Source organism: Lontra canadensis, unplaced genomic scaffold, assembly GCF_010015895.1.
Source record: "Lontra canadensis isolate GAN:19392208 unplaced genomic scaffold, GSC_riverotter_1.0 scaffold44, whole genome shotgun sequence".
Classification (NCBI taxonomy): domain Eukaryota; kingdom Metazoa; phylum Chordata; class Mammalia; order Carnivora; family Mustelidae; genus Lontra; species Lontra canadensis.
The window spans coordinates 118,899-145,047 of NW_022631038.1; the positions used below are offsets into that span (position 1 = coordinate 118,899).

Here is a 26,149-nt window from a genome sequence, read left to right on the forward strand (position 1 = left end):
TGCATGAACTATCCAAGGATTTAATTTACATGACGGGGAAGAACTAAAAATACTTGTTACAAAATCAACCTGCAGGAAACAATAAATCTGAAAGAACTATCGGCTTCTCTTACGTAGAAGTCTTTCCGAGCACCTGAAATAAATCTACAGAGCAGCATGAAGACCACTGAAGTTGATTAGTTTGACATACAGTGAAGAAAATAACATTTTAAATCTCGATTGAGAAAAACCACTAATTACCTAGTACTTTAGATAGCCTAACTTGTTTTTTTACAGGTTTTGTGGCTCATACTCAAAGTTCAACCTGTGTTTAACATTTTTAAGTTCAGACATATCAAAGCCTAAAAGTACAGAAGGCTTGTGATTTTTTATTGCTTTCATGCAAATGTATCTTCTTTTTCCAAAAAATGAAGCCACGTCGATTTTCCACACCCACAAGAGTGAAGAAAGAAGTTCGATTTCCTTTTTACTAGGATATGGTCTCTTGTGGAAATAGTCTCTAAGAAACTGCTTTTTTTCTTCATATGAACGGTCTTCGTATTTCTTAGGGTTTAAAGCTAAAATCTGAAGCGCGTCTTCACTAACGAGCGGCCCCTCTGTCCTCACCTCACTCCTTTGTCTTTTCAAAGGCACCGCACTCGCCACCTTCTCGGGGGCCGGGGCCGCGTCGCTGCTGACGATGAGAGGTCGCTCCTCCGCCCCCCTCTGCTCTTCCGCCCCAGAGTGGCCGTCGGGCAGCTTTCTCTTCACGGAGAAACTGGAGTCGTGGACCACCTCGCCGTTGACTAAGAGCACTTGGCTGTTCTCGATGAAGCTGGGCTGGACCTGTAGGTCCGAGCTGCTGTCCTTTGGGGCGCTCCGGCAGCGCAGCAGGTGGATGGCGATGGCGGCCAGGGTCATGTTGCCGGTGTAGACCCCACAGCAGTGGATGCACTTGAAAGCCGGAGACTTCAGGATGGTGTGGACCGTCGGTGTGATGTGGTGCCTCTCCTTCAAATGCAATTCATACGCCTCGGTCGTCACCAAGGTGCCAAAGCAAAAGGGACAAGTCAGTGCTTGTTTGCCGGGGCTCCCAGAGGCAGCCTCCGTCTGGGGCCTCACTTTTATATACACGGGCACGAGGGACTTGGAGTGTATCCCAGCCAGCACGGCCAAGTAGACCTCCCGCTCCCCAAGCTCTTCCTTCGGCAATATGGTAATGAAATCAAGATGGGGGAACATCAGGTTGCCGTTAGCGTCGAGATCCAACTGGAAACCTCTGTTGCTATAGTCCACAGGTAGCTTCTTCTTCCCTCGGTGCACAGTCCGACTGTGCTCGGAAAGGCCTCTGATGTCATGGAAAGTGCAGGGACAGAATAAGCAGCCCAGGCCGTGCATTAGCAGGTGATGGATGAGCTCTTCCTCGGACACCAAGCATTTACAAGAGAGACACCGGACTGTCTTCTCTCTCATCCACTTTAAAAACGGGGCACACGCGGCCAGTTTTTCGGGCTCCAGTTTCTCAGCAGCCTTGGACTCGCTGTGCTTGTGAGCCACCTCCATGTGAACCTGGTAGACGTTGGAAGGGAAGAGCTCGTTGCAAACCGGACAGGTTTTCCACTGCTTCGCCTGTTTGAGTGCCTGGCTCGCTTCTGCCGCCGACGGAGAGGCCTGAACGAACATACTCTGGGCGGCGCTGACCACCACCGGAGACGGCATGCTGGCCATGGAGCTGGCCATCTGGGCAGCCGTGCCCGACTGCAGGAGCGGGATGGGCACCTGGGGCGGGGGGACAGTGGCAACGCCTCCCGGAGGCACGGGCAAAGTGACAGACACGGGGGCAAGCGTGTACGTGGGAATCCCATTCACCTGCTTCCCTGTAGGAATGAGCTGTCTGAGAATAGAGCCCGACGTGAGGAACGTGGTGTTCTGAGAAGCGCCCGGTCTCACCGGCTGATTTGCAGGCAGGATGCTGGTGCTCACAGACTGGTTAAGCTGTAGGACCCCAGGTCTCACCGGCTGGCCCACAGGGAGCACACCTGACACAACAGGCTGACTGAGCTGAAGAACCCCAGAATTGACACCCGGGCTCACAGGCAAAACACCTGACGAGACTGTCTGGTTGGGAGAAAGGAGCCCAGGTGGGACCACCTGGCCCGCAGGCAGCACCCTCAGCGGGACCGTCTGGCCGGGAGGGAGAACCCGTGACGGGACCGTCAGCCCAGTGGGGAGAACCCCCGAGGGGGCCGTCTGGCCAATGGGGAGAACCCCTGACTGGACCACCTGGCCAGCAGGAAGAACCCCAGAAGTGGCCGTCTGTCCCGAAGGGATCACTCCAGCAGGGGTCATCTGGCCTGCAGGAAGGACCCCCGATGGGACCGTCCGGCTCACGGAAATCACTCCTGGTGACACTGCCTGGAGAACCCCGGGGGTGACCGACGGATTGACAGGAAGGACGCCAGGCCCGGCAGGCCTGTTGACGGAAAGAACTCCAGGCCCAACAGGCTGGCTAAGGGGTAAAGCCCCAGGGCGGATGGTCTGGTTTATGGGGAGGACGCCAGTTCCAACAGGCTTATTTATAGGTCCCACTGGCTGACTCAAGGGCAACACAGGAGGGTTTGCTGACTGAGTAAGCGGGACTCCACGAGAAAGAAAGACAGGCTGCGGAGCGGAGGGAGGCAGAGGACTGGAGACCAGAGTCACGTGGGACTGAGCCGCGGCGGGCGGGGAATGGGTGAGGCTTGCAGAAGTGCCCGCGGCCACCGTCACTGGCGGGACCGGGCCCTGCACGGGCTGGACCACGGTCTGGCTCTGGCTGCTCTGAGGCAAGGTGAGACGGAAACAAGGGGATGTGGCCGCGAGGCCCGGAGCACTGCCGTTTGGCGGCACAGCCAAAGGGGCCACTGGTTTTGGAGCGATGTGCATTTGCTTCAAAAGTCCAGGCTTCTTAATATGTTCGGAAATCACAGATCTCAGCTTATTCTCCAAATCCCTGTGCGCGTCCGCTGTCAAGATATGATACATCAAAGCGTCCTGGCTGCTGGCCTTGGCACTGCACTTTTTACAGTAATACTTGTCGGACGGGGGCACCTTCTCGGCAGAAAGGCCGTCCTCCGCTTTCGGCTGCTCGCCCGTTTCCTCAGTCCGCAGGCCGAAGTAGGAGCTAATTAAGTAGTGGAAATGAGCCACCAGCACGTGCTTCTTCATGCTGTAGTACAAGGTGTTCGAAAAGTTACACTTTAAACATGTAAAACTTATCACATCACTCCTCGAAGATTTCGTTTCCCCTAAAATATTCACTGTGTAGTTCTGGACTTTCCGAACAGGCGCATGGAACATTCTGAAGTGCCGTCCCACGGTTTTGGGTTGAGAAGAGAACACGCAGTTTGGGCAGGGGATCACCAGCTCCTGGTCGATGTCATCCTCGTGGCACCGGTGTAAGTGAGTCCTGAACGAGGCGAGCGCTTTCGTGGAGTACTTACAGAGGCTGCAACAGTACGGCTTCGTGCGGTATCTCTGTGAAGACAGAACACAGTCAAGCAGACGTCAATAAAAAAGGTCCTACACCCTCCAGAGGTCAAAGCTTAGGGTTCTTCGTCACTGACTGTGCTGGGTAACACGACACAATCACCCCTCTGGGAAGAGTGCTTCTGTGAAACCAGGGCAAGCGCTTTCTTCAAGGACCAGAGAGTAAACGCTGCCTCTACGCCAACTCCTTGGTGTTGCCACCGTGACCCCAAAACTCCCACAAACGACACGCCAACCTAGGAGCGTGGCTCTGCGCCAGTAAAACCACAGACACGAATTCCAAATTCATGGAGTTTTCACGTCACAAAACTACTCACTTCTTTCTTCTCGAGCATCTAAAAATGCACCAGCTATTCCCGGCTGCCGACCGTACACACAGGACCCGGCCCCCCGAGCCTGGCTCCGGACCACTTCCACGCCATCTCCTGAGCCACAGTCTCGTCATCCCAGTACAAGAAATTCACATAGTTCTCTGGGAGAGAAAGTTCATTTCTCCCCTTCTCGTCCCATTTCCCACGGTTCCAATGTTGCTTTCCTTTAGAATTCATCTGCAAATAACCTAACATGCCAATGGTTAAACCTGTCATTACCTTTACTTCCCTCATTCCCAGAGAAGGTAAGAGCCAACCACATGCAGGTGTCCAGTAAACTACGTGACGAATGGGAAGGGGAACAGGGCTGTACCAAAGGCACCACGACAGTCCTGAGGGAGTTCCAGGCCAGATCACAGACAAACAAGGCCAAAGCCCTCTCTAGGGCAAACGGGGGAATTCCACAAGCTTGGAGTATGAGGACACACGTCCGGACAAGAGCCGGCCAGCTAAGAAATGGGATGTTAAACAGCCAAACATTTGCAGGTTTGTGAAGGTTTGAGAGTCACAAAGTCTTTGGTCTCGAGGCTCCAGACCCTAGAGCTGCTGAACCACAGAAAGCCTGGCTCTGGCTTCATGGAGCACAAAGGGAAGACCTGGGCCCACTGAACACTTCACCTAAGGTCCCACCATCGGTGGTAGGAAAGACTTCCTGCGACACTGCTTCTTGCTAGCACAGCGGCTCTCCCCTCCTTCCTAAGCCTGTGCTTCAAGTCCCCCGCCAAGTGTTAACTCAGTGGTTTCTGTCACTCTCTTTCCTATTCATGTGGGTTTCCCTCTTGCCACCAGTCAAGAAATCACCCAAACGTGTTCAAACAACATGGAATTACCATTTCATTCCAGCATTTCTGATAGGGCCTAGAATAAACCTACAGTAACGGCTGATGCTAGACCACAAACTAAAAAAAACAATAACCCATATTTCACTGTTTCTAAAAGACCTTTTTTCCATATTTTTCCCATATCTTACTATCTCAGAAATCTGAATACACCTTACAACTAATACTTCAGTGTTACCAGAGTAACACAGCTTAAATGAAGTATCGCTTTAGCTTTATTAGAAGTTCGTTAGAAAATGGTGTCTCAGAACACGGTCAGTAATTTTGTAGTAACGTATGGTAACACGGTAATTATACTTATCGTGGAGAGCACTGAGAAATGAAAGAGTTACTGAATCACAGCTGTACATCTGAAACTAATACAACACTGTCTGTCAACTATACTTGAATTACGCATTTTTAAGGATTATTTATTATTTAAGTTATCTCAACACCCAACGTGAGGCTCGAATTTACAACCCAGAATGAAGAGCGGCTCCACCAACCTGGCCAGCCAGGCCCCCTATGATACATTTTTCTAAATGGTGTGTTTTACACTCAATGAAATACTAGAGTGAAAAACCAGTTAGTCAATGAAAATTACACTCAATGAAAGAGCCAACAAATTACTAACAGGTGTATGTTACTGTTACCATTGAACAGATCTTTGGGTTAGGGAAAGATGTTTCAAATATGAAAACATAAACATGATCTACACAAGAGAAAATCGATAAACTGGGCCTCATCTAAGAAAGCTTCTACTCTGTGAAAGACACTGTTTAAAAAATAAACAGACAAGCCACCAGCTAGGAGACAGCACTTGCAAACGTCACACCTAATAAAGGACTTGTATCCAGAATACACGTAGGCACGTTCAAGTCTCAACACGAGAAAATAACGCGATTTTTAGCAAATGGGCCAACGATCTGAACCTTCACCAAAGAGGGCCTCTAGAGGCCAAGATGCTCAACATCCTTAGCCACCAGGAAACGGACACCAGAGAAGGGGCCACTACACACCTACTAAAATGGAAACTAAGGGTGAAGCCGTAAGCACCGCAACCCAGCAGAGCCGAGTCCAGCCGGGCCCTGGAGGCAGAGGAACCAGGCCTCCCTCATCGCTGGGGCAGAGCAGAAAGGCACAGCCGCTCTGGAAAACAGCGGGCGGTTTGTTCCAAAGGTGAATGTGTACTTACTTACCACAGGCCTTCCAGCGCGTTCCAGCCCAGGCACTCACCGACGAGAAGTGAAGCCTGTACTGCCCTAAAAGCACGCTGGGAAAGCTCGGGGATGAGCGATCGCTCGGGAGCGGGGCGATGCGGGCAACAGAGGAAGAGCCACGAGCACGGCCAGCGGCGGACCGGCAGGTGGAGGAGGACCGGGGGCTGCCAGAAATCCCGGCCCGGACGCAGCGCCAGCCCCGCCCGTCTGTCCGGCTGCTTCCTCAGGTCCACACTAACAGAGCTCCACAACCGAGGAGCCCCTCAGCAGGTCTCTGTCCCCAGAACCCAAACGTCTAACAAATGTCTGTTCTCTGAGCCCTGGAGGACCTCGCCGCGACACCAGCCGCGCACTTCAGCCTGCGGGCGCTTCCGCCGTCCAGGAACAGAGGGGAAGTGAGGCGCGGTCTCTGCCACACCGGGCAGGGGTGCTTTTACTCAACACAGCACCCAATCAACAAATTCCATCGCTACCACTTCAAACGGTTATTTGACATGAGTTAAAGAAAATAAAACTAGTTCACCTAGTTTCTAGCAGGTACTCCAAAGGTGTTTCTTGGTGAAAAGCTTATAATCGTATATTATACTGCGTTTTACTTTATGGGATCTTCTGAGAATTCAGAAGAGAAAAATCAGTGAGACATAAAAGATTCAAGAAGTCAAGGTCTTCAGAGCAAGGCGTAACGGAGCGGCTACGTGCAGCCACGTGCTGAGTCAAGCAGGAGGACGACGGAATCCAAGTGGTTTCGAGACATCTCGTGTCTGACGGTAGAGAGGGGAGTGCTGGGGCAAGGAGCACAGGAGACCAACGGGTGGGACACAACACAAAGGCAGAAAAGTGGAACTCGGGAGGACGGCTGGCAATAGAAATGTTAAAGGGGCGCCTGGGTGGCTCAGTTGGTTAAGTGTCTTAAGGTAGATGCTTAACTGGCTGAGCGCCAGGCGCCCCACCAGAGATCCGTGTTTTTAATGAGGTTTCTGAAACCAAGATGAACCTTCAGCACATGTAACGACATGGCAATCCCTTTTACTCAGAACAGTTACGAATCCAAGGCCCTTCTTACATGAGTGGCATCTTATGATCAAGGACAAACAGTAGTTTCATTACATCACATTATTAACTTTATACACAGAAAACTCTCAAAGTAACATAAAGCATTTAACTTTTTCTTTCTCCTTCCCTGAATGCTTACATCACAGGCCTCCCCCTTATTCATCAGTGATCCCAGTATGTGATGCTCCTCAGAACTGAAGGGACACGTACCCCCAACTTCTGAGGAAATATAAAAATCAAATACAAAAATACATACCACTTTCTTTCCAGAAGGTTCCCAAAGAGAAATATCTCCCCATGATGTGTTAAAAAAGTACTTCTCTCCTGGATCAAAGCCTTTAAGGTCCTTTTTAAAAACGGAGAAAAAGAGAGATCATTAAGCAATTTCAGAAGGCAATATTTAATAACCTGAAGGCATTATTTAGCACCTATGAAATCCGCATGGGAAACTGAAATGAGAACACAGCCCATGAGCAGACTGTGGCAGAGTACCCATAAAGCAAGAGAGAGGAGGAAAAGGCTGAAACAATCCAATTAAAAATTAAAGTTTTAAATTATAGTTAAATATTACAGTTTTATAAGAACTAGAAGAGATTTCCCACCCATAATTTTTATTTATTTATTTTTAAAAGATGTTATTTATTTGACAGAGAGCGCCACAGCAAGAGCGGGAACACAAGCAGGAGGAGTGGGAGAGGGAGAAGCAGGCTTCTCAGTGGGAGGGAGCCCGGTGCAGGGCTTGAACCCAGGACCCCGGGATCTTGACTTGAGCCGAAGGTAGATCCTTAAGTACTGAGCCACCCGGGTGCCCCTCCCAACAGTAATTTGTAAGAGAGCAAAGCTCAGGAGTGAGCGCGGTCTTCTATCCGTGGTGAGCACGTGGGAAGATGTGCCAGCGAGAGTATAAAGTGGGGCTCCCGGTGGGCGCCTGACCGAGGACACCTGGAGTCCACCCTGCGGAGGACGGCGTGGACAGGGTGTGGCTAACACAACAGAAAGGGGGTGAGAAGGGGGGGTGTTGGACACTGAGAACCAAACAAGCAGACGCAACGGGGTTCACGCTGAGCCCTGGGTTAGACCAACCAAGCGTAAGACGTCTGGAGGAAACTGAGATACGAATATGGACTGGGTGTTAGATAAGAGGACGAGCATTTAATGGACAGAGAAAGATGAAAGTAACTGAAAAGGCAGTGAAAAAGCATGATCAGTGCGAGCTCACTGTGGAGACCACGCACACGCGCGCACACGCGCACACACGCGCGCACGCAAGAAGCTGCTGAACAACAAGACGTTGATCTCTGAATGGCAGGAACGTGGCTTTTTAAATTTTATTTTCTAAAGAAATGACTACCTGTGTTTTCTAACTTTCACAGTTCATACTGCTGTTTAAAGATTTACGATACAGAAAGGAATTAGTTAAGCCAGATACTAATACAACAACTGCATTCAAGTATACCTACACTAATGCGCTGCTTACCAAGTCAATTCAGAACCAGAGAAAAGTACAATTATAAGGATTTAATTTGCAAATAACGTATTCTGAGGTTTGTAACATATAAAGAAATAAAATGCATGGTAACAATAACACAAAGGCCGGAATGGGAAACAAAAGCCTAGTATTGTAAGGTCTTCTTCTTTTTTTTAACTTTTATTTATTTTTTAAGTAATCTCTACACCCCACATTAGGCCCAAACTCATAACCCCAAGATCAAGAGTCACACGCTCCACCAACGGAGCCAGCCGGGCGCCCCTTGTAAGGGTCTTACATGTGAAGCAGTGTATTAGGCAAACAAAAGCCAAAAATGGGGTTAAAATGAAATCATAAAAAATATTCAATATTTTTTGTAGTTTTTAAGTAGAGAAAGAATAAAAAAGAAAAACAGAAAAGACAAGTAAAAACAAACAGCAAGATGGGAGATTTAAACCCAACCATATCAATAGCCATTAATTACTATTAAGTAGCAGGGGCTGGAAACTCCTACTAAAGTAAAGGCCAGAGAAGAAATATTTAGGGCTTTGCCAGCCGTTCAGGCTCTCACACAACTCAAAGCCACCAGCATGCATAAAAGCAGCCATAAACATTAACAAGCATGGCTACATTCCAAGAAAGTTTATTTACAAAACAGACAGCAAGCCAGGTTTGGCCACAACCATAGTCTGCCTACCCCTGGTCTAAATATTCAAATTAAGAGGCACAGGCTGGCAGCCTGGGCAAACAAAGACAAGGTCCAATTACATGCTGCTGACAAGACTCTCACTTGAAATACAAAGTCACAGACAGGTGAACGGTAAAAAGACAGAGATGTGTCATGCTATCGCTAATCAAAAGAAAGCTGGAGGAATTACATCACCACCTCACAGAGCAGATTTCAGGGGTAAAAAAAGAATATTAACATGGACAGAAATTTACTTCCTAATGTAACAGGGTCAATTCATTAGCAGAACAAAACAATCCAAACATGTATGCACTTTAGAAAGAGAAAGTACATGAGGCAAAAACTGAACTGAAAAGAGAAACAGTCAAATTTAAATTTATAGTTGGAGACGTCAACACACCCTCTTCTTTCAGCGAATGGCAGAAAGCACACAGGAGTCAGGAAGGACAGAAAGCACCAAACACAATCAACCAACCCGACCCAACACCGACAGACTCTCCACCCAGAAGAGCAAATACACAGGAAATATTCACGAAGATCGAGCTTACGCAGAGCCATAAAATAAGTCTCGATAAACGTACAAGGACTAAATACAGTCTCTAACTAAAGCAAAATTAAACAGAAATCTGTAACAAAAGCGATCTAGAAAATTCCCAAATCCTAGAAATGAAACAACATACTTCTAATCCCTGGATCAAAGAAGAAATCAGGAGCAAAATCAGACAGCATTTCAAAACTGAATGAAAGTGGAAACAGGAAATAAAATTTGTGGGACACTTCTAAAGCAAAGCATAAGGGAAATTTATAGCATTAAGTACTGAGAAAACGAAGACCTAAAAAACAAGATCACTACAGCTCCTACAGAAAAGGAAATAATATGAACTTTATGCCAATAAATACTACAACTTAAGTTGAAATGGTTAAATTCCTCAAAAAACAAACTACCAAAGTCCCCCAAAAATTAGGTAACATGATAGCCGATATCTAGTCAAGAAACTGAATTCACTCTTAAAATCCTCCCGCAAAGGAAGACACGTGGGTGGCTCAGTCAGTTAAGCGTCTGACTCTCTATTTCCGCTCAGGTCAAGATCTCAGGGTCATGAGATCGAGTCCCCGCATGGGACTCCATGCTCAGCGGGGAATCTGCTTGAGACTCACCCGCTCTCTCACTCTCTGCCCCTCCCCCACCTCCTACCCCAGCCTTGCTCATGCTCTCTCTACATATATAAAACATAAAACTAAAAAACAAAAGCAAACCCTTCCACAAAGCAAACAAGAAACATTATCGGGGCGCCTGGGTGGTTCAGCCGTTTAAGCGTCTGCCTTCGGCTCAGGTAGTGATCCCAGGGTCCTGGGATGGAGCCCCGCATCAGGCTCCCTGCTCAGCGGGAAGCCTGCTTCTCCCTCTGCTGCTGCTCCACTTGCTTATATTCTGTCAAATAAGTAAATAAAATCTTTAAAAAAAAAAAAAAAAGAACAAACATTATCAATTTACAAAATTCCATAAAATAAAGAGGAAGAAACAACTCCCAGTTCATTCCATGAGGCCAGAATTACCCTGACACCAAACCCAGACAAAGATATTACAAAAAATTAAAACTTCAGACTACATCACTCAAGAATATAGATGTGAAGATCCCTGATGGAAATTTTACAAATCAATCCAACATATAAAAAGAACCAAGTAGCATTTCTCTCAGATACAGACTGGTTTAAGAGTTTATTTTTTAAAAAAGAAAATCAAACCACATTATTCACTGTATTAGACTTAAAAAAGACAATTATCCTGATACAGAAAAATCACTTTAACAAAATTCAACATCTAGTCATAATTTTTGCTCTCAGCAAGGTAGGAATAAGGGACTTGCTCAACCTGAAAAAGCGATCTGCAGAGAACACACGGCCGGCAATCACACCGTATGACATAATGAACATTCTGCTACTGTAATACAGCTTTCTTCAAAAAAATCTTTTTAAGATTCTATTTATTTGACAGAGAGAGAGCACAAGTAGGCAGAGAGGCAGGCAGAGGGAGAGGGAGAAGCAGGCTCCCCGCTGAGCAGAGACCCCCGATGCGGGGCTCAATCCCAGGACCCTGAGATCATGACCTGAGCCGAAGGCAGACGCTTAACCCACTGAGCCACCCAGGCACCCTGTTATTTCAAAATTTTTTAGAAAACCAATTCCAGGGGCGCCTGCGTGGCTCAGCAGGTTGAGCCTCTGCCTTCGGCTCGGGTCGTGATCTCGGGGTCCTGGGATCAAGCCCCGCATTGGGCTCCCTGCTCGGCAGGGGGCCTGCTTCCCTTCCTCTCTCTCTGCCTGCCTCTCTGCCTACCTGTGATCTCTGTCTGTCAAATAAATAAATAAAATTAAAAAAAAAAGAAAAGAAAACCAATTCCACAAATGGTAAGGGTACAACTGAAACCCTTATACAGTACTGACAGGAGTGCAGAATCATACATCAACCATTTCCTATAAAACTAAAGAGATATTCACAAAAATACTTTCATAAGGAGAAACGTATTCATAATAACCAAAAACTGGGAACAGCCAAGGTGTCCACCATCAGAAGAAAGGACCAATAAACTAATCCATCCATGTAACAGAATACTGTAACCACAGAGAATAATCTTCCACAGGAGCACATATAACTCCACTTACATAAAACTGTGAAACAGGCAAATCTAATTTATAGTACAAAATTTCAGAACAGTGGTAGCCAGTGGGGTGGGGACAAGGACTGACAAAACAGGGCTTGAGGAAAACTTTCCAAAGCAATGGAACAGTCCTATATCTTTTCTTTTTTAAGATTTTACTTATTTATTTATTTACTTGATAGAGAGTGAGAGAACACAAGCAGGAGGGAGAACGAGAAGCAGACTCCCCGCCGAGCAGGGAGCCCAATGTGGGGCTCGATCCCAGGACTCTGGGATCACGACCCACGACAAAGGCAGACGCTCAACCCAATGAGCCACCCAGGTGCCTCAGAACTGTCCTGTATCTCTACGGGAGACTTGTATTACTGGAGGACACGCACATCAAAAATCATCATTTGGAGAAACTTAAGTGCATTTCACAGCATATAAATGTCTTTCCCCCAGGTCACCTGGGTGGCTCAGTGGGTTAAGCCTCTGCCTCCCGCTTGGGTCATGATCTCAGGGTCCCGGGATCGAGCCCCGAGTCAGGCTCTCTGCTCAGCAGGGAGCCTGCGTCCCCCCTCGCTGCCTGCCTCTCTGCCTACTTGTGATCTCTCTCTGTGTCAAATAAATAAATAAATAAAATATTTTTTAAAAAGTCAAGAGGCTCCTCCAGAAGGGCACGGCAACGATCCTGAGGGTTAGGGCTGCTGCGTGGTCAGCGACTCTGTGTCCGGAGGCGGGGGCACCGGTCCCCTGGCACAGGCCGCCTTTCCCAGCGGTTCCCCTACAGAGGAGCAGCAGTCCCGGGTCGCAGCCGCGCGGAGTCCGATAGAACCACCCGTCAGAGACCCTTGGGGAGGAACAGCCACGGGCAGAGACAGTCAGCCCCCAGAGTGGTCTCTGCGACCACTGCTAGCCCCGCTCACAGGAGGGACGTGCCTGAGGCCGCCGGCACTGCGGTGATGAACAGAGAGGAGGAAGGTGTGGAAGTTACCGCCAGGCTTCGCGAGGAAAACTCTGGAATTCCTGCACTGCGGACTGGCATCGTCCCCAGCCAACAAGCCGACGCAGAAGGCACGACCGACCCGCAGAAAGATGCTGGACGCAGACCTCACTATAAACTGATTTTAGGTTCTGGCGATACCTTAGACTACTTCAATGGTTATGAAGATTTAAAAAATAAGAAAGTCAGATTTGCTGGGCATGCTAAACGGAGGCTACAAGAACTTTCTCTTCAACTTTTACAATATTCCTGGTTTCATGGGACAATGACGGACAAACCTGGTAACCACAACTCTGAGACGCTGGAAGCAACCACAGCAAATGCAAAAGGCTTGGTGGGACTGTCAGAGAGAGGGTTTGGGAGGACCTGGAAGAAATTTACTGGTAACCACGCAGATCATTTCATTCACCTCGTCTATGATCTTGACGTGGCTCCTTACACAGGCTAACCTACTAATCCAAGTTAGAAGAATTTAACAAAGTTAGGAAAAATGTTGCTGGTTTTTCAGCAAAGCCAGTGACTCTTCTTGGCCTTGTTATTCAAAGTACAGGCTGAGGTCACCAAATTGGATTTGAGGCTGAAGACTTCAAAAGAAGAGAAGAACCTTGGTATATTCATAGTTAAAAACAGGAAAGACTGAGTTAAAGCAACAGACAATTCAGAGCCGCTGAAACCCATCAAGACGTCATCACAGATGCGGAGAACCTGATGCAAGGACCGCACGTGGGAGCTCCTGAGGCACCAGGGACAGCACGGTCTTCCGCAGCAGACACAGCCGTGGCGCATCCCTCCACTTCCTGTTAAGTGGCCATGACATCAGCAACGTGGGCATTTCTTCAGGAAAAGAAACTAGGCCTGTTGCAGCAGTTGCAAGAACCGGGGAAAAAAGCAGCTACCAGATGGAGAAAGATGAACTCCTAAGTTACATAAAGAAGAGTCAAAACTGACGAGAGCTGGCACTCAACAGCAGAAAATTTGGGGTAAGGTTAAGTTTTCTTCTCTCCCTCTCAGCGAGATTTAAGAGACTTCAATATACAGCGGAATGAAAGCTCAGAGGACCTTCCCAGACAACAGGGCTCTTCTGTGGTGAGTTTCAGGCAGGAAACTCAAGTCTACCTCCTCTTAATCTCACTACACACCTGGAACCTTGTGATTCTTCCGGGACAGTTCTGCTGTGAATAGTCTAATTGGCTTCCCCTGTCTTCATCTGTGTAGGCATCCCCCCTACCCACGGCGCAGTACACTACTGATCTTAAAAAGTGATAACTGTCTTTAAGAAACTAAAGTGCGCGCCTGGGTGGCTCAGTCATTAAGTGTCTGCCTTTGGCTCAGGTCAGGATCCCAGGCTCCTGGAATCGAGGCCTGTATAGGACTCCCTGCTCTCTGGGAAGCCTGCTTCTCCTTCTACCTCTCCCCACCTGCCCCTGCTTGTGATCCCTCTCTTACTATGTCTGTCACTCATTCACTGTCAAATAAATAAATAAAATCTTAAAAAAAAAAAAAAACTGTTTAATGTTTGCAATTGGGAAAAAAAGAAAAATAAGTGAAATAAGCCAGACACAAAAAAATTCCACTTACATGAAACATCTACAAGTAGGCAAATCCATAGAGCTAGGGTAGATTATAGGTTACCAAGGGCTGGGGTAGAGAGGATAGAGAGTTACTGTCTCATGCTTAGAGGTGATGAAATGTTGGAAACACAGTGGACCCTTAACACAGGTGTGAACTGCATAGGTCCACTTAAACACAGATTTTTTTTTCTCAGAAAAAAAATTACTATAAATGCATTTTCTCTTATTGTTCTTTCTCTTATGATTTCTTAACATTTTCTTTTCTCTAGCTTACTTTAAGAGCACAGTACATAATACATATACTTTTGCTGACTATTGATGCTGTCAGTAGGATTCTGCGTTAACAGTAGACTATTAGTAGGTAAGTTTGGGGGGAGTCAAAAGTTATACCCAGATTTGACTGTGCAGAGGAAGCGGGGTCGGTGCCCGAACCCACCATAATATTCAGGGTCAACTGTAAATAGAGCAGACAGTTGCAAAACAGTGTCAATATTATTACTACTAATGAACTGTGTACTTAAAAATGGGAAAGATGACAAATTCTTTATTATATATATTTTATCATAATAAAAAATATCTTTCAATATGCTTGGAACATTTAAGAGAAAAAAGAGGGCAAAATATTTCATTACTTACTTTATATTGACTGCATACTGAAATATTTTTAATATATGAGGTTAAATGAACTAAATTATTAAATATTTTTAAAAATCTAGGGGCGCCTGGCTGGCTTAGTCGGTTTATCATCTGCCTTTGGCTGCGCTCATGATCCCTGGGGTGTGGGTTCGGGGGTCCACTTATCCCTCTCCCTCTGCCCCTCCCCCACTCGCTGGTCCTCTCTCTCAAACCAGCTTTCTCCCATACGCACGCACATCCGCACACACCCTCTCAAATAAATAAAATCTTAAAACAAAACAGCCTGAGAACGTCTTAGAAAACACCAGTGAGGGCTTCTCCAGGGGCACCGGACTAGTGAAGCCACATAGAGCCCTGGGCTCAGAAAGGCCAGTGCTGGGATTTAATGCTCCGTTGTCACCATATTGAAATTGTTAATAATTTTAAGTTTGAATTTGTATTTTATAAAAGTAGTCTGACAGGACAGTGGGCCACAGGTCAGGAGCCTGGAGCTTCAGCTCACACATGGTCCTATCTCCAGTGTTCCTGGGAAAGATTCTGCCCCGGCTCTCCATCTCCCATTCACCCCAACCTCTCTCTCCCCGCCCTCATCCTGAAACCACTCCCTCACCCTGCACCGCTTGCCACAGTAACCAAGCTGTCACATTCCATCACCACCTCCACTGGAAGCCTAGCACAGACTGAGGGAAAGAAGAGGTCAAGGTGGGGACCTCGAACCCTGCCCAGATCCAGGTACCACGAGCACCCACCACAGGTACCACGAGCACAGCACAGGTACCACAGGTACCACGAGCACCCCAGCACAGAGGTGCTGTCCCTTGGGACTCCCCACATGATGTGGGTTGGGACGGGACAACAGTCCTGTGGGCCAGCCCAGGTCCACGTTTTCACTGTGCACAGTGCCGTACAAATTACATAGCCAGCCCCTACTTTAACTGATCAAATGTTAGCTTTCAAAAAAATCAAGAGACTCTAATGAGTAAGCAGGGTTTGCATCTACTTTTAGAAAAGAAGATAAGGTTCTTAGAAGAGTCTGTCTCCCAAAAGTTCAATTTTTTCTCAGACAGGCTTTCAACAAGAACTCTATAGCCTAAAATTTGAGGTCTAAACTCTGGGGACAGGTAGAGTCCTGGACACTTTGGAAATTGGAGAAGGCAGAGTGACACCTCACTGAAATCTGACGCGCTGGGTAAGGAAGTGGAAAGGACTACGGACAGACGTCCCCTCAGCTCCTTCAGTCTGCAGGGAAGACTCTGGAGGCCTCGGGTTTCCAGTAAATTCCCTTTTGCTTAAGTTGGTCTAGTGTCGGTTTCTATTGCTTGAAACCAAGAAATTCTAAGTACTATGGGGGATTAAGAATGCATCTGACGTGGGAAAGAATTCAGTGAAAAGACAAAACAAGGCTAGTAGAGTATCTCAGTTTAATCTCCCACTTAAAAAAATCTAGAAAGACATACAACAATGTTAACAATGGGTATTTTGGGTAACGGCTTACAAATAAGTCTTCTTGTATCTATGTTTCTGCATATATTTTCTAATTTTTCTAAACTGAACTTAACCATTGCTTGAATTTTAAACAATTTTATAAAATACAGAACTACAGATTTTAAAAAAACAAAACTTTTCCCCCAAAAGAATCAGTAACATTTAACCCAATAATTAAACTAACTTAATAGTTGTAAACCGTTCAAATCTCTCAATTTTCTGTTGAGAAGTATGTACGTATCTGTGTCAGCACAGTCAAAGTAAACAAATCTTGAGCAAATTCAGATGAACAGACACATTCTTAGGCTAAGGAAGCGGAAGTTAGTGAGGAATATTGCTCTATACAGCGTCAAAAACGAAGGCTACCAGGATGAAAACTTTCAGTTATTACTAATGTTTTATCTAAGAATAAAACAAAACGAATTTCGGGACAGAATTCCATTTAAAAAGTCAATTCACCTTCAAGGAGATAAAAGAGAGATGACAACGGAAGGCCATGGCTGATCCTAGACTGGGTCCCTCCCAGACAGAGAGGAGTGCTATAAATGATCAGACGAGATAAAAATACCAGCTCACTTCAGCTGATAACCATTCTGAGGTAATGTAAGAGACCATCCTTAGTCTTCGAAAACACACACTAGAAGTATCACACACACACACACAAAGTGAGAAATGTTACAGCAAACAGAATAAAATAAGAACGACTGGTTGATCTTGTTAAAGGGTAATGTGTTCCTGAAATCACTCAGCCTGGTTTGATGAGGGTTAACCAACTGGGTTGTGGTTTTAAATTCCATGTTCCTGGAATACCCTTTCTAATTCTTTCTACTGGGCAAACCTACCCATTCTTTAAAAACAAACAAAACACGGTTCAAATCTCATCTCCGTAAAGGCTACTCTAGGGGTGCCTGGGTGCCTCTGATGGTTGGGTGTCTGCCTTCAGCCCAGGTCATGATCTCTAAGTCCTGAGATCGAGCCCCGTGTTATCTCAATCCCACTGCTGGGCGGGGGGGGGGGGGGGGGGGGGGGGGGGGGGGGGGGGGGTGTTCCCCAGTTCAGAGGGGAGTCTGCTTCTCTGTCTCCCTCTGCCTCTCCCCCTGCTTGAGCTCTGTCTCTGTATCTCTCTCAAATGTATAAATTTTTTTAAAAACCTTTAAAAAAAAAAAAAAAAGGCTACTCTAGCTTCCCCAGCTAGAAGTGATCTTTCCCCATTTCTCACTATTATTAAGTTTGTCTCTCAGCTCCTGCTAAACTGTCATCTCTCTAACAGAGGAAAGGATCCTAGTACCCTAATTCGCTATATTCCTTCACTGTAATAAGGACACAGGCCCAGATTAACGGATTTGTCTAAGAGCACATAATTAGCTATAAGCCAAGATTAAGATAAAACGCATCTCTTTATCCCCCCCGTCCCCCGTGGCCCACGGACACTCTCCGTCTGTCTACTGAAGGCAGCACTACACCTTCAGCGTTCATTTTTGGAGCATGTACCACACGGCGGGCATCACTGCAGGGGGTTCCCATATATTACCACTTGAAATACCCTGTACCTACATACATACACTTGGGTTCTTGGCTTATTTATATACATTCTCTACAAATACTACTTAAATACATGTACTTACTGTAAGAAAATGATTTATAAGAAAGTTGTAAGAAATTATTTATTTATAAGGTCATTCAGACGACCAAATATGTATTTCTCAGATAAATCTGGTCTTCATTCACAGTTTCTGAAAATGCTTCAAAACCATAAAGGTGCAGTGAAGGTCTTGTTATTCATGACGGTGACTTGCAGATCCCACCCAAGAGCGCAAGTGGTTCCCAGGAGGATCAATCATGTGATGAGAGGGCTGGAACCTTCAGGCCTACCCCAAGTCCTGGGGAGGTGAGGGGGACTGCAGGCTGGATCAGTGAATGACTTAATCAACCTTGACTATGTAAGGAAAGCTCCATAAGAATTTTATTCCCCACTTTGGAGAACTCCCACACATGGGAAACCAGAACACCTCTTGTCGTGTCAGAACTGGATCCAGGAACTTTCCAAGAGTTAGCTATTACTAATGGACTATGTCTATACCTACCTGCCCAATCTTATCTCCAAATAACTACCTTGCTTTCATTCTCATGCATCAACTATGACTTCGAAGCAGAGATGCAATGAACTCTGCGGCTCTTTTGCTTCAAGACTGTTCCTGAGCAGGAGTGCCTGCCAAGAGCTTCCACTCTGGGATCTCCCCACCCTTTTATTTGCAAGGACTTTCAGTAATAGTCTGTTATTAAAAGTACTGCTCTACTTGGGTTTCTACTTTTGTTCATTCATTCAAAACTTACCTGTTAAAAATATGTATTTTTAATGCAAATATTAAAATACTGATATACATATATATATTACATATCTATGTGCCAGACCACAGCTCTGATCACAGTAATACAGTGGATTAACAAAACCAGGAGGTCCTTGTCTTCTTACATACGGGGGGGGCAGGGGGCGGTTTGGAGACAAAATAAATAATGTCAGGTACTATGAGAGCTTTGAAGCAAAACAGAGTAGTTAAGACAACAGAGAACAGAGAAGGCAGCATTTCAGAAGGAAGAGCTCTCTGAGGTGGCAGTGTCTGAACAGAGAATCACTGGAGTCCTTCAGCAAGAACTTGGTACTTGTCTACTTGAGCGCAAACATCAATCCTGGCCATTAATGAGGACCGTGGTAATTACTAGTCTTTCAGTATTAGACCACCTTTTTATAAATAAAATCAATCTGGATCAAAGTCTGATATTTGAAAATTAAGAAACTGAACCCTTCCCAGACCAATACTACGAACTGAACTGTTCACGAGTCTAAAAATATTTCAAAGCAGACGTGGTCCTAAACACGTACAGGATCACCAATGGCTTAAAAAACGCACACCCAGCCTCACTCAGCAATTTCTGTCTCTACTACAGATGCCAGCCACATACCCTCAAGTTCTAAGAAGGGAAAAAAATTATGAGAACACAACTTATCAGAGTATGTGAGTGTGACCTTAATTGTTAAACTTTTGTTAAAACTGCACATATTAAGTTCTCAAGTCACACCACATGTGCACCCCCACTGGGTAATTACTCCCAACAACCAGGGGTCACGTTAGGGTCTTCTTTTGCCAAAATAACAAATAATACAACACATTCCCTTTGAAGATCAAAAACAAATATATTTGATAACTAAGAACTATAAAAAGACCCATGTAAAAGTAACTTTAAAAATTTGAACAGCTTCAAATAGCTCACTTTAAGTCAGAAAGACATAAAGAACTAATTATGCTCTCATGCAGTCATTTGAAATATTAGCAATTTCCACCTCGAGGAGCGCTCCCAGTTCGGATCTCACCTCCACAAAGCCAACCCTGCGTCTCCAGTGTCACTGTCTTCTCTTCATCTCACACATGCATTCTTACCTTCAGCAACTCCTTGCAGCTGTCAAGCCCGATATCCACAAGAATGCCTTTCACCTTTTTTCGTACCTTCCTGATGTTGTCAAGATTTTCCACAGGAATCTGAAACATTTTTGAATTTTTTCCTGAAAAAAAAAAAAAGAAAACAGAAAAACTTGAGTACCTACACTGACATCTAAATATTTAGCTGAGCAGGTAAAACACCAAGAACAGAGTAATTTTCAGGGAACCTAGGTGGCACAGTCAGTTGGGCATCTGACTTCGTTCCGGCTCAGGTCATGATCTTGGGGCCTTGAGATCAAGTCCATCACACTCCACACTGCACATAGGGTCTGCTGGAGACTCTCTCTCCCTCTCCCTCTGCCCCTCCCAACCTCCCACTCGCCCTCAAATAAATAAATCTTTAAAAAGAAAAAAAGAGAGAGAGAGAACAGAGTAATTTCCAACAAATTATGCTAGGACAACTATATATCAACATGCCAAAGAATGAAGTTAGACACTTTCCTTCCATCACACACAAAAAAATAACTCAAAATGGATCATACACCTCTCTACGTAAGAGCTTAAACTTTCAATCTCTTAAAAGGAAACAGACATAAATCTTCATGACCTTGGATTTGGCAATGGACCCTTAGATAAGACACCAAAAATCACTAACAACTAAAGAAAAAGAGAACTGGAGCTCACGAAAATAAAACTTAATATTTTTATTTATTTGAAAGAGAGTGCAGAGAAAGCGAGAGCGCACACACACGAGCAGGGGGAGCAGCAGAAGGAGAGGGAAAAGCAGGAGCCAGATGCGGGGCTCAATCCCAGGACCCCGGGGATCGTGACCTGAATTGAAGGAAGACACTTAACCAACTGAGCCACCCAGGCACCTCCAATAAAATACTTTTATGCTTCAAAGGAAATCACCAAAAAAGCAAAAAGAGAACCCACAAAATGGGAGGAAACATGTGCAAATCACATTTTTAATAAGGAACTAATACCCAAAATATATAAAGAAAAGAATTCTTGTAACTCAATAATTAAAAGACAAATAACCCAACAAGACAAATAACCCAACTTAAGCAAATTCCCACAACCCAAACATGGGACAATTCGGGCATCAAATAAATGATAGTAATAGATTACAACCTGTGGCATTGAATTTTCCAAGCACAATCCACAGTACCTCCCGTCCCACATGCTCTTTTATAAAAGAACAGAATAGATACATGATTTCCAAGCACCTCCCTAAAAATTACTTAATAATAACCAAAGGAAAGGGGAGCCTGGGTGGCTCAGTCAGTTAAGCACCCAACTCATGATCTGGGCTCTGGTTATGATCTCCAGGTGATGAGATCGAGCCTAATATCACGCTCCACACGGGGCACCACTGTCCACAAAAGACAAATTTACAAAGACAGAAAGTAGAATACTAGTTGCCTAGGGCTGTGGAGGAATGAAGGGGATGGCTAAGGGGAACAGGATTTCTTTTTGAAACAATCATAATGTTCTAAAAGTCAACGGTGGTGATGTTTGCACAACTCCGTGAATATACTAAACACCAGTGAACCATATACTTTAAATGGGTGAATTGTGTGGTATGTAAATTACATCTCCAAAAAGCTGTTTTTAAAATACCTAAAAAGGCATAAAATTAAACTAAACCCTATGGTACTTGACCAGAATAGGAGGTACAGGTGTGACCTCACTGTTTTTAATACGTACATATACAAAAAACACAGTTGTAAGTGTGTGTGTATATATTCCACAGCTTTGTTCACTAAGAGAGTCCAGAAGCACTTACAGCACACTGGGCACCGAGTCTGCTTCAGATTCTCTTTCCCTCTCCCTCTGTCCCTCCCCACTCACCCTCTAAATAAATAAATAAATAAATAATCGAAGGAAGAAGTAATTCACAGAAGTCTCGAAGACTTCTTAGCCCAAATTAATAGACACTCTAAAAAAAACTAGCCTCTAATATTCAAGGGTCCAGACCATACAAGGTAGCACTATTCATGACAGCCAACAATGCAAATGTCCTTCAAACGGTAAATGGGTAGACAAGCACGGTAAACCCATAGAAACGAACGCTACTTGGCACTAAGAACGAGGTAGTGATGCAGGCCACAACATGAATGAACCTCAAACCATTATGCTCTGCCAAAGAAACCAGATGCAGAAGCTCTCACACTGACTTCATGTATGTGAGATGCTCAGGAGAGACAAGTCTACAGACACAGAAGCTAGGTTAGCAGTTGGCTGGGAGTGGAAACGGGATTTTTGGAGTGTGCCAGAAATGTTCTATCATTAGACTGTGGTGATGGCTACACAACTCTACATGAATTACACACTTTAAAAAAAGATCATGGAAGGAAAACTAAGGAACTATTTCCCACTCGAAGAGACTAAAATAAATACCACGTGAAATTTTAAGTTCGCTCTTTCACCAGAAGTGTTACTGGAGCACTGGCAAAACTTCAGTGGGACCTGAGGATTTGATGATAACGTACTGATTTCCTGATTCTGATAACTGCACGCTGGATATGTGGGTGAACGCTCTTATCGTTGGAAACAGACAATATTTAGGGTAATGTGGCATCTTGTTTGGCAAGTTACTTTCAGATGTTTCAGGGGGAAAGTTCTTCCATTATACTTGCAATTTCTATGAAACTGCAACTATTTCAAATTTTTTAACGTGTAAGCTATCAAAGCTACAAAACAGTCAAATCAGATTAAAGAACACCAGGTTAAAATAACAAATGCCAACCTTTTATTATCAGAATGATAACTTTTAAAGATTGATCATCATTGGCAGTGAAACTAAGTAGAAAAATCATGATTTCTACATGCACAGAGGGTAATTTAGCCGTATCTCCCCAGATTTTAAATGGCAACATCTGTGAGTCAGCAATTCCATTTCGGCAGCCCTCTTGTGACCCCCTCCTCCCCCAGCACATACCTGGTGCCCCTCCCAGTTTATGCTTCTTGCATGGCACCGTGTTCCAAGGATCTATTTACGTATCTAGTTCTCCTATTAGACTTAACCCTTTTAGGGTAGGAATCATGTTGTCTTTGCACGTCTGGGACCTATCACAGAGTGTAATACACAGCAAGTGTTCACAACAAGGGAACAAAAGAGATAAAACAGGGTAGGAATCATAAGACATGCAGAAAGTGATGGGGCGCCTGGGTGGCTCAGTCATTAAGCCTCTGCCTTCGGCTCAGGTCATGATCCCAGGGTCCTGGGATCGAGCCCCACATCAGGCTCTCTGCTCGGCGAGAAGCCTACTTCTCCCTCTCCCACTCGCCCTGCTTGTGTTTCCTCTCTTGCTGTGTCTCCCTCTGTCAAATAAATATTTTTTTAAAAGTGCTAAAAGGTTCAAAAAGGCTATGGGACCATTAGAGTTGGAGCCCAAAACAGTCTAGGCAAACAGATCAGCATCAAAAAATTACTGAGGTAAAGGAAAAGTCTCCCTATATTTGGCCAAAAGTAAGTAAAACCAAAAAGGTATACTGGAATCAAATGGGTGGGACTGGGAGGAGGAAGGGTTAACAGGCGAGAGAGAGGAATTCCCAGTGGGTACAAAGGAAACACAAAATTTCTGGGAAGCTCATTTGGAATGAGTTTTCAAATCTCATTATCTAAGTCAAAAGTAGATCTTGGGTTCAGTAGAAGGAGAGACTGAAGGATCACTTAGCATGTCATAACTGAAGAGTATTACATCCTAGTAAATAAAGTAAAAAATTAATAAAATTACTAAAAATGAAATGCACCAAACTGGGTTCCAGCCTTCAAAAGCCCCACCTAGGGGCCCTGGGTGGCTCAGTCGGTTGGGCCTCTAACTCTTGATCTCAGCTCAGGTCTTGACACAGGGTCACGAGTTCAAGCCCCAAAGCCTCACCTAACAGAGGAGCTGTCAAGAACCTCATGAGGGTGTTCCTAAAAACGACACACAAGGTCCCCTTCAGCCCACACTGGCTTCTCCGGCCCGAAGAAGCCTCGGTAAAAATGACTGTTGGATGCTTTCCACTCAACTCTATCAGACGTGCTTTCATGTCCTCCTTACAGCCCCGTGACCCTCTCTGCGCTCTGGGTTCTTCTTTCTCCAGGGCGGCGGTTACACAGAACCGTCCAAGGTCACGACCATCACCCTCCTGCCTCCGCACCAAGGGGCTGCATCCGCGGCTTGCAGAGTACAACGGCGGTACAGGGTGAGCCGCGCTCTAGGGACCGCGACCTGAGCGGCCGGGCACGCGGGGACTCGGGCACGCGCAAGGCAGCAGTCCGGGCGGGCTGCCGGTCGAGCCCGGCTCCCGGGGGCTGATGCAGGCTGGCCGGCTCTCCGGGGGACACTGACGGGAGCCGTCCGGGATGGCGCAAGTGGCAAACGGCCCGGAGTTACTTGTCCAGGGCTTGGGGCAGGCCGAGGAAAGGTCAGTCTTCTTTCCTGAAGACGGAGAACGGGGACGTCCTGGTCTCGGGCGTGAGCACGCGCACGTCCTCGCCACGGTTACTGCGGCCCCGCACGCGCCCGTGCAGGGAGCCCGCGGCGCTCGGACACAGCAGACCGACGCGGCCGCCCTCGTCTACCAGCCTGGGTTCACAGCCCGTCACAGGGCGCCCGCGCGTGGCTCCCGCGGACCCTCCGAAATCGCCGCTCCGACGCGCGAGGACGACTCCCAGGGGACCGCGCCATGCACCGACGCCGCACTCTGGAAAGGCCCGCACGGCGAGGGCTCGGGTGGGAGCCACAGCTCCGGGCTCCCGCGAAATCTAAGCCGCCCCAGGGGCTGCCGCGCGCCAACGCCGCGTCACGCTCTCGGCAGGAAAGGGTCTGGGACTGCCCTTCCTGGGGTCTCGTCCGCCCCACAGCGTCCGAGCCGCGCACCCTCGGGCAGGTCACAGTCCGGCCGCGGGGGCCTGCGAGACGCGGAGCGCAGCGGCTGCGGGGGCCGAGCGCAGCGGCTGCGGGGGCCGAGCGCGCGTGCAGAGGGGCCCGGCGGTGCCCGAAGAGCGCTCCGATCCGACCTCGGGGAACGCCCCGACCCAGGCCGGAGTTCAGCAGCTGAAGAACACCCAGTGCTCGCGGCGTCGACGCGCGTCCCGGACCTTCACCAAGCCACGCGCCTCGGGCCTGTCGCGTGCGGCAGCGGCGCGGACACGCGTGACAGGCAGCGCGGAGGGGCCGCCCGCACAAACGCGCGCCGCAAACTGGGTACAAGGCGCCCCGGGATCTCACGCAGCTCCTGCCCCAAGTCCGCCCTCGCCGCCGGGAGCCGGCCAACTGCTGACCCGACGCAGCTCTGGGTCACACAGCCCCACAGGTGCCCGGGGTCCCGTCCGGCCCCCTCCCGAGTCCCGGCCGGCCCCCGGGGCGGCACCGCGTCCCCTTCTGCGCGCGGGAAGACCACCGGCCCCAACCCAACGACCCGCGTCGGTCCGCTGGGCCGCTCCGGGCGGAGACGCGAGCATCTCCGCCCTCCGACCCGGGAGGACCGGCGCTTCCACAGCCCGACGCGCGGCGGGCCCCCGAGGCGCAGCCCCGCCGCCGCCCCCCGTGTCCCCGCGCGCTCGCTGACAGCGCGCCGCTCGCGCCCCGAGAAAGCCCTCAGACGGCCGCCGGGTGAGGGGCGCGCCCCGCCGACCCGCAGCTCCCGCCGCTGACGGTCCAGAAACGACCGCGAGCGGAGGCGCCGCCAACAGCCGCGTCAGAGGCGGCCGGCGGCGCCCGGCGAGAAGTTAGCCGGCGTCGGCGTGTGCACACCCCCGGGGCCCGCGCGCGCCGCCCTGCCCCGGCCCGAGCCCCCGCCCGAGCCCCACCGCAGCCCCGGCCCGAGCCCAGCGCCCGGCGTCGGCGGCCACTCCCGGCTGCTCCCCGCACAGGCTCCGGGGGCCCGGCTGCGGGGAGACGCGCCCGGGGGCCTCCCTGGCCACCGCCCGCTCCGCGCCCCGCCACCCCTCTCCGTGCGACCCGCCCCCCGCCCCGGCGACCACCCCCGACGCCCACGTGATGCGGACGGTGACGGGCGCCGGCCGGGCCGCCAACCCAGCGCCCGGAGAGCTTCGCGGGCTTCGTGAGGCGGCCGCGGGCCGCGGGCTGTGGGAGGGGCGGGGCGGGGCGGGGCCGCCGTCGGGACTCCTCGGGCCTGGGCCGGGCAGGGCCGGGGGCGTCGCCGCGGCACTGGGCCGGGGTCGTACCTACCGCTGGGCGCCCGGAGCGCCGCCGCCGCGTCCCCCGCCGCCTCTCGCCACGCCGCTGCGGCCCGC

General features: G+C 48.1%; 1 protein-coding gene and 1 pseudogene across 3 annotated transcripts; one reads left to right on the forward strand and one right to left on the reverse strand.

The window, feature by feature from the left end:
* On the reverse strand, nt 1–26,149 carry ADNP2 (ADNP homeobox 2). Of its 3 annotated transcripts, none has more exons than XM_032872177.1 (4): nt 26,085–26,149; nt 19,897–20,018; nt 7,226–7,315; nt 1–3,495 (listed from the first exon to the last, which is right to left on the reverse strand). In XM_032872177.1, exons 2-4 carry the CDS (start codon nt 20,002–20,004, stop codon nt 271–273), a joined length of 3,423 nt encoding a protein of 1,140 aa, XP_032728068.1. In that variant the 5' UTR covers nt 20,005–20,018; nt 26,085–26,149; the 3' UTR covers nt 1–270. The 3 variants fall into 3 exon arrangements, with proteins under 3 accessions (XP_032728068.1, XP_032728069.1, XP_032728070.1); XM_032872178.1 differs by having other exon boundaries at nt 26,081–26,096; XM_032872179.1 differs by lacking the exon at nt 26,085–26,149 and adding an exon at nt 23,784–23,810.
* Nucleotides 7,857–13,714, forward strand: LOC116876147 (annotated as a pseudogene).

Bases quoted from the DNA above. Each gene is read 5' to 3' on its own strand.
- ADNP2 (XM_032872177.1), bottom strand. From the start codon at position 20,004: ATGTTTCAGATTCCTGTGGAAAATCTTGACAACATCAGGAAGGTACGA. The intron at 7,316-19,896 runs GTAAGAATGCAT...GTTTTTAAAAAG, and splicing joins GCTGCAAGGAGTTGCTGAAG to GACCTTAAAGGCTTTGATCC. The intron at 3,496-7,225 runs GTATGTATTTTT...CTGTCTTCACAG, and splicing joins AACCTTCTGGAAAGAAAGTG to AGATACCGCACGAAGCCGTA.